Source organism: Rhinolophus ferrumequinum, chromosome 8 (genome assembly GCF_004115265.2).
Source record: "Rhinolophus ferrumequinum isolate MPI-CBG mRhiFer1 chromosome 8, mRhiFer1_v1.p, whole genome shotgun sequence".
Taxonomy (NCBI): domain Eukaryota; kingdom Metazoa; phylum Chordata; class Mammalia; order Chiroptera; family Rhinolophidae; genus Rhinolophus; species Rhinolophus ferrumequinum.
The window spans coordinates 83,219,716-83,239,349 of NC_046291.1; the positions used below are offsets into that span (position 1 = coordinate 83,219,716).

The window sequence follows — 19,634 nt, forward strand, 5'->3', positions numbered from 1 at the left end:
CTCAGAATAAGTTGGGGGGAAGAATGGGGAGCGAAGGCCAAACGGTGTGGGGTTTCTTCGTTGGATAATGAAAATTTTTTATATTGATGCACACTCTGAGTACACTAAAAAAACAGTATTAAGTTGTATACTTCCAGTGGGTGAAATGCATAGTATATAAATTGTCTCAACAAAGGTGGTAAATATAGGGCAAGAAATAAGTATTTATCCTCTTTTCCTATATGAAGTGTACCACTGGGTGTCCAAATAGTATATGAATCATAGCATTCCATTATAAAAATATTCCAATAAATGAAGAAGAAATGACAGAATTAAGAGTACCACAATGAAAGGATCTAGGCATTGAATATCAACAGCTGCTAACACCACAAAAACCAGACATTACGTGCCTCCTGATGAAAGAACATAACACCACCTGTACTTCTGCCAAAGGGATCTAACATGAGTCTGATCAAATTTCTGGATCCAACTGGCAATTTGCAGGGAACACAAGAACAAAGGAACGTGGTAAACTGCATCATGCGTATACAAACAGCAAATTCCAGAGAAGTTGGAAACTCTTTAGGTCTCATGCCTTAGGTTCTTCAACAGATAAAATTTAGGTAAAAGAAAGTGATGGAGGGGAAACCTGTATATTGAAATTTAAAAGGCCTATTAAATTTTTAGTAATAGGCAAGACTACATTGTAGCGTTTAGGAATTCAGAGTTGGGTGGTAAAACTATAAAGGAACGAAAAAAAGTGGTTACTATAACATAAAAATCCTGATGACTTTCGGGAGGGAGAGAAGGGGTTGATGGCACATATGGAGGTACTTCTGGGGTAGTTAGCAAAGTTCTGTTTCTTGACTTGAGTAGGGGTTACAAGGCTGTATGCCTTATAATTCATTAAGCTATACATTTGTTTCGTGGTTTCATGTTTTTGTTTTATAATAAAAATTTCACCTCATACATGCAGTTATGCTACAATACAAAAGGACACCAAATAGATGGAATACAATAGGATGTGAATAGGACCCAAAAGTAAGATCAGAGATAAAAATTTAGAAGAGTGCAGTTATCCAGGGAATGCTTTATGAAGAGTTAGAATTAGAACTTCAGCTGAGTCTTACTTAAAAACTGACAGATCACGGTCACATGAAAAGTAACGAGAAAGCACCATATAGAAAAAAAGTAGGGATGCATAATGCATAAAATACCAATCACATAATGGCTGCTTGAATATTGGACAAGTTACTTAGTAACTGCACGTTTCCTCAGGAGGATAATACTGTAGCTGAGATGACTAAGTGCCTTGTTACACAGTGGGATTTCAATAAATTTCATTCATGCAATTTACAGCTGAAAAAGAATTTAGAAATCACCTAGTCTAATAATCTCCAATTTATAATCCAGGAAATATGTTTGGTTAGTAGCCACCATTTTAAACAGCTAAGATACAGGATACTTCCATTATTGCAGAAAGTTCTACTGGAGAGCACTGCAGTATTTCCTAGTATTAATGGATTTTGAACATAAGATTATTCTTGGACTAATTGTTTTATTAAATTAAAAGGCAGAAGAAGTGAGCTATAATATAAACAACCACTCAGATTTCACAAGACACTTTAGGAAGTAAAGGAATGAAATACATGCTGATCCGACTTCTATAAAACATGATCAGAGTGTAACAATGGATCATTATGACACACACATAGCAAAAAGCAAAATTTAAACCAATGGTATTCAAGTTTAGTAGTCATTAGTATCACCTGAGAAGCTTGTTAAGGTAAAGAATCCCAGGTCCCACCACAGATATTCTGATTACATAGGTCTAAAGTACAGCCCAATAAAGCATATTTATAATGAGCATCCCGATAATTCTGATGCAAGAAGTTGGTGAATCACAAGTGGCACACTGCAAAAGCTTTATACATATTGCTTTCAGTGAGAAATTTCAGGGCTATGAGATGCCTAGTAACAGATAACTGAGGTAGACATAGTGACAACTGCATAAACTATGGGGTCTTCTAGAACTGGGTGTGATTTTTGCTTTTGTCATTCTATTGCTGTGTGACTAGCTAAGAAGCAATTATTATTTCACCAAAAGGCAACATGAACAAACTAAATTTAAAAGTTAAATTTTAGGAATATCAAAACCAGTTTCCCTAAAGCCTTCCATTTAAAAGATTACAAATGAAACTAAAAAAATTTTTTTCAAGAAAAAATTTACAAATGGGATCTTTGTTCTTAAGGTCCTTGAGGGATTATAGATGAATAGGTGATTTCTTACTAGAACAGATGAAATACACTCAAAATTAATCTAATGGAAAAACATAGCTTTAGTCAGTCTCCTTCACTCAATTAACTCAAGGTTAACAACGCAGGGTTTTCTCAACCTCACCACTACTGACATTTTGGACCATGTAACTTTTTGTTACGTTGTGCTGTCCTGTGCATTGTGAGATGTTTAGCAGTATCCCTGGATTCTATTCACAAGATGCCAGTGGCACCCTTTCCCCCACTCATGAAAACCAAAAATGTCTCTAGGTATTGTCAAACGTCCCTTTGTGTGCAAAACTGTCCCCGGTTTAGATCTACTGGATCAGGCATCATCAACAAATGCGGTGAATGCTGCTGCCAAGTGCCATCCAATGGAAAAGCAGGGATCTTCAATAGGGGAAGCGGCATGGGAAGTGGCATGTCGAACCTTAGTAACAGCGTGTGACAAGTTTCAACTTGTTCGGTGAAGTCAGTGGGTGTGAGCTACGGTTGAGAGAAGGTATGTTTTAAAATGTGACATAAATCATGGATCATGAACACACTAACATGAAATGGGCAAATGGTTTCATCCTCCCTCATGACAACGCTCCCTATCCCACATCGCTGCTGGTACGGCAATTTCTCCCAGGCTGGTATTATGAGCCTTACGCTCCCCCCAGCTGAGGCAGTTGGTCACCAGTAGTCAGTCGGCCATTCACAGCAGCTCACAGCAGCTCACGCTGGCTGCCAGCCACTCACGCTGGCCACCCGCTGCTCATGGCAGCACACGATAGTCCATGGCAACACTCAGCAGCCCACGGCAGCTCACGCCAACCTCCAGCTGCTCACAGCAGCGCAGTTCCAGGGTGAGCTGTTATTCATAATCTTAGCTGTAGAGGGTGTAACTCACTGGTCCAAGTGGGAATCGAACCCACTACCTTGGTGTTAGGAGCATGACACTCCAACCACCTGAGCCACTGGGCTGGCCCGGTACGGCAATTTGTCAAACAAAAATATTAGTGTGTCCTCATCCACCTTACTCACCGGATCTGGCACTGTGCAACTTCTGGCTCTTCCCCAAAGTCAAAATGACCATGAAAGGTAAACATTTTGATCAATTCAGGACACAGAGGCAGCCATGACAGTGCAACTAAAGACACTCACGAAAGAGGACTTCCAGAACTGCTTCAGAAAGTGGCAAGAACAATGGGATCAGTGTGTCTGAAGCAAGGGGGGGGTATTTTGAGGGGGAGTTAATGGCAATGTCTTTTACTGTGACAATTTTTTTTGAATTTAAACAATCACTGTATTTTTATTTTAAATCACACCTCATATACTATCCCTTCTGGTGCCATCTTAAAAACTACTTCCCCTGAAGTAGCCACAACTAACCCTAAGTAGAACCAATCCAATTCTTTTATGTTCTCATGTGCTGCTGTATGCCAAGAACTCGGAGGGTAGGAGGCTTTTCTGTGCTGAAGAGCTTTACACATATGGCTGCACAAGCAAAATGTGTTTCTGAAAGGGTACACAAATACTGTAATAGCAAATGCTGTAGAGCAGGGGGCTTAGACCCTTGGATTGGAGCGACATTTATCATGTATCTTTTCCTACCGTTTTCATTTACCATATGTCTGTCTACATAAGCTTTCAATAATGAAAGAAAACATTCCAAGTGTGTCAATGTGGGAGGACATACATATAGAAAAATGTTTAAGGATTCAGTCAATAGAACTGTGAGCAATAAAATTTGATCCATTCTATCGACAAATAGTTGCTGAATATCTGCTCTATGAAAGGTACTGGTAATACAACAGTAAGTAAAGCCAAAAAGAAAGAAAACAAAAAACTCCCTGCCCTGATAGTGATTACCTTCTAGTTTGAATATATGTGTGTGTTGGGGGTGGGATGTTTTTACATTTATCTTTATCTGTAGTCCTACCTTTGAGAGAAATTTTGGGCTTTCATAGTAAAAATTTAAACAAGACCCTTTAGCTAACCAATTCCCTGGAAATGTTGGTTTTCTTTCACAAAAGGCAATCGTGTATGACAATTTAATGAGCAACTTGAGTGTAAACAAGCACAGTGTAAAATGGATAAAATAGACTTTTTAAACAGTCTTGGATAAACTTATATTGCCAAGGACTATTATTAAAAATTATAATGGGAGAATGCTATATTATCAGACAAAGATCAGGGAGTGGGCATTTCTCTAGATAGATAAAAGAATGGCTTTCCTTTATATGATTTAAGTCTTTACAGAGAAAGAAAGGAATGCAAAAAGAACATCCTCAAATTTTCAAATGATCTACTAGTCAAGAGCCAAGTCCACTGAGAAAGATTATAGACTAAGCAAAAAGTGGCACGTAGTAAAATTTAGCACAAGCAAATACAAGTCCGCAATCAAACACAAGATATGAAATAGATGATACATTCTTAGAAGTCACTGTAGTCATTCCTTAAAATCACTAGTCCTGCATACTGTCCTTAACTAACCATGTACTCTTGAGACCTTAAAAGGAATTACAACACATTTAAATTTGGCATATTATATACAGTTCTGACTGCTGCAGGTCATAAAAGCAGCAAAGGAAAGAGAAGATTAAAATGACCATGTGAATTGGAGAGGTGCCATAAGAATAGACCATGACCAACAAAATACTCAGAAAAGTGTGTGCTCTTTACAACCTGATCTTAAGAGAACTCATTAGATTTGGAATTAATATAAGAACCAAATGCATCATAAACCTGTCTAACCAAATTAATGAACAGTTTCTAACAGCAGCTGGGTCACTATCTATTCTAAGATTGACCTAGGAGAGGATGCTCTCCCACAGTATATACCTTGGAGGCACTGTTGACTCCAAGGCTTTTTATATTTTACTAGATTTATCTTGAGCTGGATCCAGCAAAGCCGTTCTTTAATTACTAATCCCAATTACATAAACCTCACTACATCCAGTGAGCAAAGGGTAGATTTATCTGACTAGGTTACATATAAAAGTCATTTACTGTTGACAGTGATCAAACGCTCTAAGAGCAAGTAACAATAGAACTCGATAAAGGACAGTTTCCAAGTCACCCAACATAACACTAATTTTATTCTTAAATACAATAGCACTTGACTTTTAAAGAATTTTTTATTTTTTAAATTTGTCAACGTAGGAAAATAAAGCCACATAAACATCAAAAAAAGTTTTAATGTAATCAGTGCATGATTCTTATAAAACTGGATGAGAGCTTGTCACTAACATCTTAAAGTTTAAGCTTCTTAGAGTTTAATTTTAGAGAATGGTGTTCAGCTTACTTTGTGGTGAAGGCTCATGCTTGTTCAAAGTTTACTATGATATTCCATTATAATCCTATAAAATACTTTTCCCAATGATGTCGGGGAGTATGAATTTAAAACTGACTCACATTCAATTTAAGACCACCCCCTTTACCCTAAAAGAATCGGGGGAAAAAGATAAGAGTGAGGCTATGCAAGTGCTCAAACAGAAACTTAAAAACCACTTTGGATATAATAGCAAAGACAAAAAAAAGAAGACAACAGTTAGATATGAAGAGTGAAATGTTACTTTTCAAAATAGAAATTACCACCAGATTTCAATTATTCTGCTAATAACGACTCAATGTAAAATGCTGAAGTTTACTTTCATACACATATAAGACACTAAGTAAGGTAATAAAAATACTCTTGCTTTTTTTATTGAACGACGGCATTTAAATAAAATAGTGAAAGTTTAAATGCAAGTGACCTGGACTTCACCAGTTAACTTAAAGTTAAACCTGTGAATTTTGGCTGTAAGCAAAATAACTCGTTTTAAAGCACACCAACCAGTCCATAGAGACAAATTATGAAAGAGGGAGGGTTCAAAATGAGAAGTGTAATCCTGTGGTGAGATCACTTACTGGAAGTAGAAAAGGAGCCTGATTCAGCAAATGGTACATCTGTAGCCACATAAAGAATTTACAGAAGTATTTTGACTTGTGATTTCTACCAGCATTTTCCTGGGCTACTAATGAGAAGCCACATTTATATTAGTATTCATTAGTTCACGACTGCCATTGGAGCCAATTTAAATAAAAATGTAATTCTCTCAATCTAAATGTCATTACCAAAAAGGCTTCCTCTCTCTTCCATAACACCATCATTGACCTAAGTCTGCATAAGACATTAACTACGAAAATGGATCAAGAATCATGCAGATTTAAAAGAGGAAGAGTAGAAGCAACTAAGACTGCAAGAGACCAAAATGTACACAAAAAATAATGTTCAAGACAAACCTATATGCCACTCTACTAAACCAAGTCAGACTTATGATCAAGAGATTAGAATAGGAATTAATCTAAATTATCTTTTCCTTCCAATTCAAAAAAAATATTTTAAGGATCTTTTCAAACACTGTTTTCTTAGCAAAAAGGTCCTAATAACAATCCAGAAAAAAATAGAATAAAGTCTTCTATGGTCCACTTTTCTACACACACCTTGCAGAATAGCATTCTTAAATTAGCTGTGATAAAAAGACAAAAAATACAGTGAAAATGTAGGAATAAACATTTCTAAACAATACAAAATTGTCTTTGTTAACAGATGCAACACAGTATGGATGCTACTCTGAAAATAACAGACATCAAATTCATCTTTCATAACTTAAAATAAAAACTTCAACTAAACGCCATTACTCAATTTGCCAAGATTTACAGATTATGCTCAAAATGATTGCCTTAGTATTGCAGAATAAGTTTTACTTCAACACACACACACACACCTCTGACATAGTATGTTTGAGCAAGATTTGACATTTCAATCACCAGAAGTTCAAGCAGACAACAAATGCTACTGTGTGATAACCAGCTACTTTTGACACCTTAAGAAATTGTGTTAGCAAATGAAATATTTCTGCTAAACATTTAACTCTTTTAAAAGATAATTTCAAACTAATTACACTTAGTTACAATTACATTAAGCCCACTTCATAGTATTTGAAACGACAGCAGTCTAACACAATTAGAAGATGTAAAACAGAATGACTATGTTTGCTCAAATTACATTGTACATTACTATTTGAAATTTATCAAAAGTATAAGATTTAAATGAATACCAACGTAATAAATCCTTTGAGTAAAGAAATGTTTCTTATTTATTTTTTAGCTCAAAAGACCTAGCAAAGCCTAACCCAGTGCCTGGCAGCTTGTCACCAAAAATTTAAAAAACAAACCAGAAGTCCCGCATTTGAAGCAAAACGTTCATCACTAGATTTATCTTCACTGTTATCTTGGAACACTAAATCCAACAGTAAAATCCATAATCAACTTTTCTCTGCATAACGGTTTACTGCAAATTTGGTTGTAGTAAAAACAGAAAATAAAATAGTACTTACATTTCTATTGAACTTGGTGAAAGAATGGTACATATAAAACCTGTGCATATAAACAATCGCAGTGTTTATTGTAAGCTGAGAGCTGAATCGTAACATTTAGGAAATAGATCTGAGAAAAACATGGTCTCATTTCCAAAACAATTTTCATGGAAAATTCTCGACCTATAGTTCTCTTCCAGTGCCTCCCGTTCACACAAAACCAACCCAAACCTGTAAGAAAATAAATAAATAAAACCCCGTGCGGGGGAGGGGAGAAGGCTCCACACCAAACAGGGATAGTAACAACTGCTGTTTCCCTCTAATATTGCTATTATGCGAGCCGAGGAAGGATTTATCAATGGTTACGACTGACTTAACTCAAAACCAGTTAAACCGCGCGCGCACACTCCTACAAAACCACGCCAAGAACATAAAGACCTCCAGTGCGCTCCCAAGGTACAAGAGGACCGCCATCAAACAGGCGAGGAACGCGGGGAAAGGCTGCGAACACTTAACGCCTTTCAGCATAGCTAACCCTCCTACCTTTCAATCCCTGCTCGGACGAGAAGTCCAAGCAGCCGCCTCTTCGCTGCGATAATCCCTAGGATTCCCCTCTCGCCGCGGCGGCACTTCCATCCCCCGCCGCTACCACGCGCGGCCCCAAGCAGATTACACAACGCAGCCTCCCACCCCGCGATCCCGGACTCCTCTCCTCCTCCGCTGGACGTTCGCAGCCTTACGAGCCTGAGCCTGCCTTCCCTTACAGCGCTGCCGAGGCCCACCGAAGGCCGAGCCAGCGGCGCCATGTTCGCGGGACACCAGGCCCGGCGGCCGGGCGAATAGTGAGGGGGACAGGGCGTGAGGGGCGGAGGGCCAAGAATTGGAAAGGATACACATTGAGACGCTGTCCCATGTCCTGGATGAGGTTGGCCGCCTGCTGTCTGTACGAGAGCTCTCTATCCGCCTCCACTCCGCAGCGGCGGCTCGGCGTGTTCTCCAGCTGTTCCCGAGTAAAGAACCAGCGAGAAGAACCTCCACGGCCCGACGCCATGACACTTCCTCCTCCGCCCGCTCCCTCACCCACCCCCGCCCCTCCCGGCTCGCGGACTCCCCGCCGAGGCCGCGCGACCCCGCCCCACTCCGCTCGCCGTAGACCACGCCCCGCCCCTTTCCACCCCCGTCGCCGTCGGTGCGCGTGCGCGGGGGCCACTCTACCGGTTCGCGTTGGTGTTTTGCTTTCTTTTTCCTGTCCCGGGCTTCGCTCTCACGTACAGGACCACAATGCTCCGCGTCGCGTGTCACTTGGAGGCGCCCGGAGGTGGGGGTTGGCGGAAGGAAAAGGTCGGCGCGGTGCATGCCGGGTGTAGAATTGGTGGGGCCAAGGGGCGGGGAGGAGAGAAGAGGCTGGCCTGGGGTCGGCCCGTGTGAGTGGCGGGCGGGCGGCTGCGCTGTGCGCTTGGGCGTGGATTCTGAAATTCGGGCGGTCCTTGGGCCAGGAGCGTAACACCTTGTTCTGTCGACGCCACACGCCGCAGCCACCACTTTTCTGTAACGTTGGTCTACGCAGTGTCGTAGGCTTTCGACTCCCGTGCCTGTGACAAATGCTCTCCGCCCCACTGGAGGCTGTGAGAAGGACCTACCTGGGCAAGAGTGCATCAGAAACAACGCTCCACGTTTGTGTCGCACTGGAGTGTTTTTCCCCTACGTTATCTTGTTTGAATCCCACAACTACGCAGGCCGTGGGTTTATTTTCTTTTTTAATTGCTTGCCAAAAGTTATCTAGTTAGTAACTGGAAGAACCTGAGTTTGTAGACTAGGTTTTGAGGCCGTAACAATGATGTGTTATTAAACCCCGCTACGATTTAAAAGAGAAGCAGATAATACAGGAGGGACAGTAAAAAGTTTTATTATATTTTGGTATTTAATACAGTAACACCGTACATAACTGTTTACTAACCTCTTGTGTCCCTGTAAGAAAATACTGTAGAGCTCCACTCTGAGCTAATACCCATTGTTATGAAAAAAGTTTCTAGGTTTTAACTATTTGCCAAAGAGTAGAGTATAGGCAGACATACTTGTTTTGAAAGGCAATTGATATTTTTAAATGAGTTCCTGATTAAAACTCTAGGCTTTTGTCATTGTTTTGGGCGACCTATATTCATTGTACTGCTGTATCGTGGTTCAGTCTGTCCCTCTTACACTACAGTATTGAGCTATTGATTTGGTTGCAGTAGGTAGTTACGAACAGTTGTCTATATAACTTAATTTCTTACCTACATTGCTTGTCTCAAATCTTACGGTGTTTAAAAGTTCCAGGATAGAGTGATGTAAAGGAAAGTTTATAAAGTGTCTATCTCCAACACTCCTTCGTGATGAAAACTCTAAGTGAATTAGGAATAGAAGAGAACGTCCTCAACTTGATAAAGAACACTTACAAAAACCCTGCAGCTTGCATCATGACTTGGTGGTGAGAAATTAGAAGCTTTTGTGCTAAGTCAAGGATATCCCCTCTCCATTCCTTTCAACATTGTACTGGAAGTCCTAGCTAATACAATAAGAAAAGAAAAGGAAATAAAAGGTGAACAGATTGGGAAGGCAGAAATAAAACTGAGTTTGTTCACAGCTGACAATTGTTTATGTAGAAAATCTCAAAGTGTAAAAAATGGTGGAATTAGTGATTATGGCAAGATTATAAGATGCAAGTTTAATATGTAAGAGTCAATTGCTTTCCTATATACCAGCAATGTATAATTGAAATTTGAAATTACGAACAATACCATTTACAAAAGGTAATACTTGGGCATGAATCTAAAATATGTGCAGGATAAATATGTAGAAAACTATATGAATATGTAAAATACTCATTAAGGAAATGGAACGCTACTCTGAGTTCATGGGTTAGAAGACAATATCATGCGATGTCAATTCTTCCCAACTTGAGTTATAGACTCAATGCAATCCCAATAAAAAATTTAGCAAGTTATTTTGTAAATATATAAAAAAATTTGATTCTAAAGTTTATGTGGAAAAGCAAAAGACCCAAAATATCTAACCCAATATCAAAGAAAAAATTGGACTGAAACTACCCAACCTCAAAGCTACAGTAATAAAAACAGCATATGTTGGCAAAAGAAAAGACCTAGCAATCAATGGACTGGAGTAGAGAGTCCAGAAATAGACCTCCACAAATACAGTCAACTGATCTTTGACAAAGGAGCAAAGACAGTTCAATTGAGAAAGGATAGCCTTTTCAAAAAATGGTGCTAGAACAAGTGGACATTCATATGCAAAAAAAAAAAAAAAATCTAGACACAGACTTTAACAACTTTCACAAAAATTACCTCTATATTGATTATAGCCCTAAATGTAAAATGAAAAACTATAAAACTTCTAGAAGATAACACAGGAGAAAATCTAGTCGACCGTGTGTTTGGCAATGAGTTTTTAGGTACAACAGCAAAAGCATGACCCATGAAAGAAAAAATTAAGTTGGACTTCATTAAAAATAAAGACTTCTGTTCTGCAAAAGACGCTGTTAAGAGAGTGAAAATACAAGGAGAAAATTTTTGCAAACTACATATCTGATAAAGGACTTGTATCCAAAATACGCAAGGAACTCATAAAACTCAACAAAGAAAACAAAGAACCCATTTTGAAAATGGGCTAAAGAGGTGAACACTCACAATAAAAATACACAGATGGCAAATAGGCACATGAAAACATGTTCAACATCATGGAGTAAGAATATTCTCAGTAGCCGTTCATAATTGCATGATTGTTTGTGAATTGAGGATTTGATGATAATGATACATCTATGCAGTGAAATACTAGTCAGCTATTAAAAAGAAGGCATCAAAGTACTGAAAGAAAAAAACTGCTAACCAAGAATACTCTACCTACCAGTTTCTTTTCAAAATTCAACTCTAGTTGTGTCATCCCCTACTTAAAAACCTCATTGCTTTTTGATAGACAAAATTCTTCAGCTTACTTATGACCCCATATGATCTTGCCAATTTATACCAAGAATGTCTTGCTTTCTTACTTCAGTGGCCTGATTTCTTGCTATGTTCTCTCCTGCCATAAGGCTTTTATTTATGCTGTTTTCTCTGTGCTGAATACTCCTCCCCTCTCCTCTTTGTCTCTAACTTTTAGCTTTTGTCTGCTCTTTCTAACACCAGCTTAACCAACACTTCTTTCAAAAAAGTCTCTCTCCAACTCTGACTAGGCTAAATCCTTTATTATAAGCTCTCTACACACTGTGTGCTCCTTCATAGCTCTTGTCATTGTAGACGTTCTATATTGATTGGTTGCTTATTTGATACCTGTCTTCCTAACTAGATTATAAGCACCACTGAGGGAAGGAATCATGTTCGTTTTTACTTACATTACTCCAGCCCTTAGGGTGGTTTTTGATATGTAGCAGGCCCTCAAAAAATATTTTGAATGCATGCGAATGAGTGAATGAAGGCATAGTTCCTGCTCTCCAGGAAGTCCCAGTCTAGTGGGAAAATAGCAATTGTAATTCAGAAGTGTGCTCTAATAGAGATATCAGTACAATTTTTAAGGATGGGAGCTACTGATCAATGAAATCCCAAAGCCTAGAAACCACCACTTTAGGTCTTGAAGAATTTAAGGAGAGAGAGAAATATGATTAGGTGTGTACTTTGGAAATTTTCCCCTAGCAACAGGGTGGAAGATGGATTGTACCAGATTAAGCCCAGAGTCTAATATAGATAAGAGATTATGTCAATAGTCCTGGTGAGAGATGAGGACTTGAATTCAGTTAGGAGCCATAGGAAAGAAAGAATAGATAAGATATGAAAGATATAAAAGTGGTAGGATCTATTGGATTTATGACATATTTTATATGGGTGAAAGAGAGGATTTAGGTGACTGGGTGGTGCCCTTAATCAGAGTTGATAGTATAGGAAGTGGAACTAACTTTTGGGATAAAAGGATTGAGTTACATTTGGGGCATATGATTCTCTAAAGTACCATAGTATTATAGCTTTAATTTTTTTTTTTTTTAATGCCTAAAGCTGTTAGGACTTCTTAAAACATTGTCTTCCCTTGACTTCAGAATACCACATTTTTCTGGTTTTCCTCCTATTTCACTCAGTGCCCAATGCTGGTTTCTCATCTAACCTCCAAGTATTGCCAAATCCCAGGAATTAGTCCTGGGTTCTTTTGGTTTTTCTCCTCTACTTTTTCTCCAGGTGATTTCATTGTCTCATTTCTTTAAATACCTTCTGTATACTGATGACCTCTCCCCAACCTCTCTCGGAACTCTCCAGACTAGTGTACCCAACTGCTTACTGCACATTCCTACTTAAATGTCCAACAGGTATCTGAAATATAAGAAGTCCAACAACAGAACTGTTGATTCTCTTCCTTCCCAAACCTGTTTATCCCATTGTCTTCCTCATCATAAATCTACCCAACTGCTCAAGTAAAAAAACTGGGAGTCAAGTTTTTAGCATTTATGTCTAAAGTATGCATGAATTTAATATCATTAACTACATCTCAGAGGCTAAATGTCCTCAGGATTATGGGCACAGAAAAGCATGGTTTCATTGATCTTTCTATTGTCTTTTTAGTCTCTCATTTATTTCCACTCTGATATTTGTTATTTCTTTCCTTCTACTAACTTTGGGCTTCATTCATTCCTTTTTTTTTTTTTTCAGTTCTTTGAGGTGTAGTTAGGTTGTTTATTTGAGATTTTTCTTGTTTACTAATATAGGCATTTATCACTATGAACTTCCCTCTTAGAACTGCTTTTACTGCATCCCATAAGTTTTGGTATGTTGTATTTCCAGTTTCATTTGTCTCAAAGTATTTTTGGGTTTCTCTTTTGATTTCTTCTTTGACCCATAGGTTATTCAGTAGCATGTTGTTTAATCTCTATATATTTGTGAATTTTCCAGTTTTCTTCTTGAAATTGATTTCTAGTTTCATACTATTGTGTTTGGTAAAGATGCTTGATATGATTTAAACCTTACTAAATTTATTAAGACTTGTTTTGTGGTTGAATATATGATATTTCCAGGAGAATGTGTATTCTGTTGCTTTTGGATGGAATGTTTTGTATGTATCTGTTAAGTCGAACTGGTCTAATGTGTTGTTTAAGGCCAATGTTTCCTTATTGATTTTAGGCAGGAAAGAGCTTGTAACAGAGTTTGTGGGCAATGGGAGAGGTGGGATATGAAGCTGGAAAGTTGGCCAGATAAGTAGGCCATGGTCAAGAGATTATTTTTATATTAAGTTTCATAGGAAGCCATTGGAGTTTTAGCAATAGGTCTGTGATATGCTCTGACTTGTTAATTTTTTTTTTTTAAAAAAAAACACATTAACAGTTGTGTAGAAAATTATTTAAGGGGGTCAAGAATGGTAGTAGGGAGACTAGGCAAGACATGATGGTGACTTGGGCAAGATTAGTAGAATGGGGATGTGAGATGCGGTAAGTAGAACTAATAGCACTTGATGGATTGAATGTAAGGAAGAAGGAGGAAGGCAAGGAAATAAATCAAGGTTGACTCCTAGTATCTGTGCGGGTATGTATGTGCATGTGTGTACATGTGTACACACCATAGTTTGTTCATTCAATCTACATTTGGACAATACTTATAATTTCCAATATTTTGCAATAACAAATAATGCTACAATAAAATTAGATTGGGCTGGCCTGCTGGCTTAGGCGGTTGGAGCTCCGTGCTCCTAACGCCAAAGTCTGTCGGTTTGATTCCCACATGGGCCAGTGGGTTCTCAACCACCAGGTTGCCGTTCGATTCCTCAACTCCCACAAGGGATGGTGGGCTGTACCCCCTGCAACTAAGATTGAACGCAGCATCTTGAGCTGAGCTGCTGCTGAGCTCCTGGATGGCTCAGTTGGTTGGAGCACGTCCTCTCTACCACAGGGTTGACGCTTCGACTCCCGTGGGGGATAGTGGGCTGCGCCCCCTGCAACTAACAACAGCAACTGGATCTGGAGCTGAGCTGCACCCTCCACAACTAAGATTGAAAGAGCAACAACTTGACTTGGAAGAAGTCCTGGAAATACACACTGTTCCCCAATAAAGTCCTGTTCCCTTTCCCCAATAAAATCTTTTAAAAAAAATTAGATTCATTTCCCACATCATACATAAGAATAACTCCAACATTGATTGTATCAAACATTTAACTATAAGAAATTAAACTATGCAGGTACTGGAAGAACAGATGAGTAAAGTCCTCTTTAATTTGGGTGTAAGAAGGGCTTTCTAACTATGACTTTTCTATCATTCAAGTATTAGGTCAACGTCCTCTTTAAAGAGGCTTTCTCTGGTCCACAATTTAATGTTTTATTCCCCATTCTTCCCCTAGTCACTCTCTATACATTTCCCTTTTTTTAATTTTTTCATAGTGTTTATGAGTATAAGAATAATTTCCTTCCTTCTTTTTTCCTTCCCTGCTCTGAATTCCTCCTTTCGCTTTCCTTCCTCCCTCCTTTATTTATGTTTCTTATCCTCCAGATTGTAGGCTTCATCAAAGAAGGAATTTTATCCTTTTTATTTACTTCTATAATCCCAGTGCCTGGAACAATCTTACAGCCCTGACACATCACATAAACACTCTGTGAATACATAGCTATTTTGTTCAACTTTGTTTTTCTTTTTAGGCAGATTCGAATAATAAGCAGATTGGTGGGTGGATAAAATTCTAAAAAGCAACAGGAGAAGCAAGAAAGAGATGGCGTAATAAACTAAAGTGAAAATAATGGAATGGGTGTAATTTAGCAAAAATTATATTAGCACAAATTATATGCCAATGCTGAACCCTTGATTTTCTGGGCTAATTGAAGGGAATAGAAGTATTAAAGAATACGAAGGCAGGAGGTACTTTTGAAAAATGATATTTGATTTTGGAATTCAGCCAGAGGTACCCGAATCACAGATGGTCATCACCCCTCCCAGGACCAAGTTCATTTTCAGCAGTCCAGATGGGACCATTAGTGAAGAGAGTAGAACAGGCTGCTTTGGCGCCCTGCTCAATCTCCACAGTTAGCTTTACACATTTTGCTCAGTACTTTAAAAGAGCTTCTGGTAGAAGTAACTTACAGACTGGAACTTTTCTCCAGAATAGGTAAGTTCTCATTCAGTCTGAAACTTGTGTTACCATAGTTTTGCCTTCCTATATGTTTACCATCTCCAACTCTAAATAAGCCTTATCTATTCTTCCAGACTCAGCCCAAGTTCCAGCTTCTGTAACGATCTTCCCAACAGTTTTTTGTTCAGATGAATTTTTCTTTCTGAAACTTCTGTGATACTCATGTTGTATTGCTTTGTCATTGTTACGTGTGCATATGTTTTGCCTCCTTATTTGGACTATAAACTCATGGAGGTGATAGAATATGTCCATCATTTATTTATTTCCAACCCAGCTCTGGGCTCATGAAAAGTATTTGAAGTAATAAAAACAGGTCATTGAGGCCCTTGTCACATATACTTGCCCAAAGTGGAGAACGTCCTTGAGCCCTCTAGGATGAGTCTTTCTCCATATAAAGCATTAATGACATTTTGCTTTCTACTTCTGCCATGAATTTTAAAAGTGCTGGGAAAATCATTTTTGATTTACACATTATAATGGATTGCTTTTCAGAGTGAAAACACGTGAGTCATTTTTGTTATGAATAATTTAGGATACTCAGACATATTCTATTTCTGGATAAAATGGTTCAAAATCGGATTTTGGTAATGTATGTGTGATACATATTTAAAAACAAAAATAAAATATCTTCTTGAAAGGTTGCCTCTTGTGATTCAGTCATTCAAATTGTTTTCTCTCAAGACCCAAAAATGTTAGGGCGTTGCCAGCTTTGAGTTTATCCTGAAAAAGAAAAGAAAAGGTTTTATTTTAAAGCATTATTTAATAGTTATTTTTTAAGTACTTTATTGAGTGTTTTTGTCAGGTTTTATAAAAATCAGTTCCCCAATGTGAGAAAAATATTAGCAGGTTAAACAATGAACTTTTTACCCAAATCCTCTTGACCCATTTTTTGCCCTATTGTTTTATATCTAAGTTTAAAACTTAGTTGTAGGAGGAAAGGAGGAAAATTATAAGGGAGAGAGCCCTCTTAGGAAAATGTCCTTCTTTGGAAACCTCTACAGGACCCCCACTGGATTTTAAGGACTATTTGGAGGCAAAACAGAGAAAAGGTACAATTTAGGACTGTGGGAAAAGAGAGCTGGGAACAGTGCCCAGAAGTCATATGTGTTGTCCTTTCACATGGCTCCATAGGAAAGGTAAGCTCTTTTGGAGCAACAAAAGTGATATAGATGAAGAATCTCAGAATATTTTACAAATATGTGCACTTATCATTTTCACATGAGAAAAGGACTGCCAAATTTTCCTTCACTTTCTCCCAAGCTATAGGCTAGATCAACTCCACAGAAAGAACTCCTGTGATTTGAGGGTAATTCTGTGATATCCTAACTGATACATGTCCAGCTTGCGAAGGACAGCTGAGGTGGAAGGAAACATGTATGGGTTGTATAACATCCATACCATTAATGTATATCCATATGTTATGATCACTTCAAGATTCTTACACAGCTTTGAAGAATTAGCGGTTTGTGGCAGGGGTTTCCCTGATCCACACTTGGGCCATCCTCCTCTAAAGGAAGATCTCAGAAGCAACTTGCTGCTCTGAGAAACCCTTTGCTTTGCTTTTACAAACAGGTTGGTACCAAATACCCTCTGGAGGAGATACACTTTGGTGTGTTGACTGGAGATCTGATGCCGGAGTCAGGAGATTTGGGGTTGGGTGCGTGTGCTGTAATCCAACAGATACATTCCATTTGACAAATCACTCAACCCCTAAGTCTTGTTTTCCTCCTCTGCATCTATATGGGAGAAGGCATCTGCCTGTCTACCTCCCATTTTTTTTGTTTTCATCAAGTGGATTTATTTCATTAAAAATTTTTTTTTAGTGAAATTTACATTCACATGGCTCAAAATGCAAAATGTATAATGGATATTATCTTTCCAGAGTTATCAGTTTCTTGTCTTGTTCTTCCAGAGATATTTTAAGTATATATCAGCAAATACTTATATTTAGGTATGTAGATACTCGTTTTCATAAATGGGTATGCACAAATGGAAGGATACTATACACATTGTTTGGCATCTTGCTTTTTTAAACTTAATTTATCTTGGAAATTGATTTTTAGTATTTTTTATGGCTGTATAGATTCCCTGGTTTGGATATATTATTATTTATATAACTTTCCCCTTGTAGAGTGTTTTCAGTCTCTTATTACAAACAATGTTACAATGAGTAACCTTGTAGAAAATGTCAGTTTGAATTTGTGACAGTATAAAATTTGTATGCAAGATTTTGTAAAACTTGAAAGTGATAAGCACATAAAATTAAAGAAAGGCATAAAATAATGATTATTACCCCATTAAACTCTTAGGAGACTTGGAAGAATCTCGTTTTGGTTTAATTTTGATTCTTATTACAGCTTCCTACTTTAATAAGTAAATATTTAACAATTCAAGACTTTTACTGCCTTCAAGTTAGTGCCAAAGGGCATACTTCCTGTATAAAGCAGTTGCAGGTTTCCCAGTTGATAACTTGCAACGAGTAAATATCAGAATGCACTCTTCTTGGCATCTGTTAATGTGCGTCAGGCCTACTGAGAAGATTTGATGAGCTATATATCCTTAATGATTAAACCAGAGAATTAGAGTCCAAGAGAACTTTTGGATTCTAATTTAGAAGCAAGCCATATTTCTAAAACAGTATTAGTCATACTCCTTTATGGTATGTGAATTACACAAGGAGTGTAATTCCTTGTGTATTACTCAAGGAGTATGACTAATACTTGGGTAAGATTTGTTAAGAGTTTGTATACCACATATTTTTATTTTTGGCCATCTCTGACTCCTGGTAGTGATTGTTGGTAAAGCCCTCTGAAGAACTTGTCTTGTTGAGTGGGAGGTGGGGATGGAATGGGAAAGAGATAGCAGAGGAGAGGGAACCTAAGGACAATGCATGTCATTTTAGCTCATCTTGGTTCAGGAGCCTAACGGGTACAATAGGCAGCATGATGGCACAGTTACCCACCCTAAAAGTCAAATGCTGGAACAAAAAAATACAGTTACTTGAGGGTTCTGGTTCCTTGGGTCCTTGTTAATCAAGACTTTAGTCTCAATATTCTCAACTCAATTTAGTCTCAATGATTCTCAACTAGAATCATTACAATTTTTGAGACTGGTAGATTTGTACAAATATTAAAGGACAAATTTAAACATTTTTCTTATTATTCATCTAATATGAAAACAAATATATGCTTCTTTACAGTTTTCTTTCTTATCTTCATGACTTTAGTTGTACTAGATTGACTTTCAGCTTTTTAACTTTTTTAAAAGATTTTTTAATCAAAAATACAGTTAGCATACAATATTATATTAGTTTCAGGTGTACACAGTAGTTATTCCACATTTATATACCTAAAGAAGTGATCACCGTGATAAATCCAGCAAACGTGACACTGTAGCACGCTATCACAATCAGCTTTTAAACGTTTTTCTGTGCTTAATAGTTCAGCTATTTTTGGAGATCAAGTAACAGTTCTAAGAATATTAAGTGTAATAGTTCCCTGTTCTTTGTTATCACATATGAAAATGCTCTGAAACCAAACACAATTAGAGCAGGAAAACTGAGGAAGAAGACCATGAAGTAAAAGGCATATACCTTTGTTTCTGTATCAAATTCTTCCATGGATTCTATCAGTTTTCCCGGTTCCAGCTCACCTAGTGGAAAGGGGTAATCGGTTCCCAGAATGACTTTATCCTGAAAAGAGGAAAGGAAATATATTTTTATAATTTTATAGAACATCAAAGAACCTCCTGTAAACTTAATTATATTTAATTATTACAAGCACTCCTATGGTAAAATGTCAAATTTCTTTCTGATTAATGGAAACAAACTGTTCTAAAATTTTAAAGATTTAATGGACTTAAAATTTATTCTGACATTTTCTCCAGCAGGTG

At 37.8% G+C, this 19,634-nt stretch overlaps 2 protein-coding genes across 8 annotated transcripts in view; both read right to left on the reverse strand.

The window, feature by feature from the left end:
- Positions 1–8,694, reverse strand: part of CCNT2 (cyclin T2) — a 41,131-nt gene extending 32,437 nt beyond the window's left edge. For 2 of the 5 annotated variants that reach the window (XM_033111594.1, XM_033111591.1), the window contains exons 1-2: positions 8,495–8,680; positions 7,623–7,704 (exon numbers count right to left, since the gene is read on the reverse strand). Coding sequence is in view for 2 of the 5 variants with exons in the window: in XM_033111590.1 (XP_032967481.1) it covers positions 7,623–7,704; positions 8,495–8,652 (240 nt within the window). In the remaining 3 variants the exon portion in view is untranslated. Of the gene's footprint in view, positions 1–7,622; positions 7,705–8,494 lie in introns of all 5 variants that reach the window. The other 3 variants (XR_004423635.1, XM_033111590.1, XM_033111588.1) reach the window with 3 other exon arrangements.
- Positions 8,695–15,473: 6,779 nt separating this feature from the next.
- ACMSD (aminocarboxymuconate semialdehyde decarboxylase) overlaps positions 15,474–19,634 on the reverse strand; it is a 52,682-nt gene continuing 48,521 nt past the window's right edge. For all 3 annotated transcript variants that reach the window (XM_033113097.1, XM_033113096.1, XM_033113098.1), the window contains 2 exons: positions 19,336–19,434; positions 15,474–16,463 (listed from right to left, as the gene is read on the reverse strand). In XM_033113097.1, the coding sequence (XP_032968988.1) occupies positions 16,401–16,463; positions 19,336–19,434 (162 nt within the window). In that variant the 3' untranslated portion in view covers positions 15,474–16,400. The remainder of the gene's footprint in view (positions 16,464–19,335; positions 19,435–19,634) is intronic.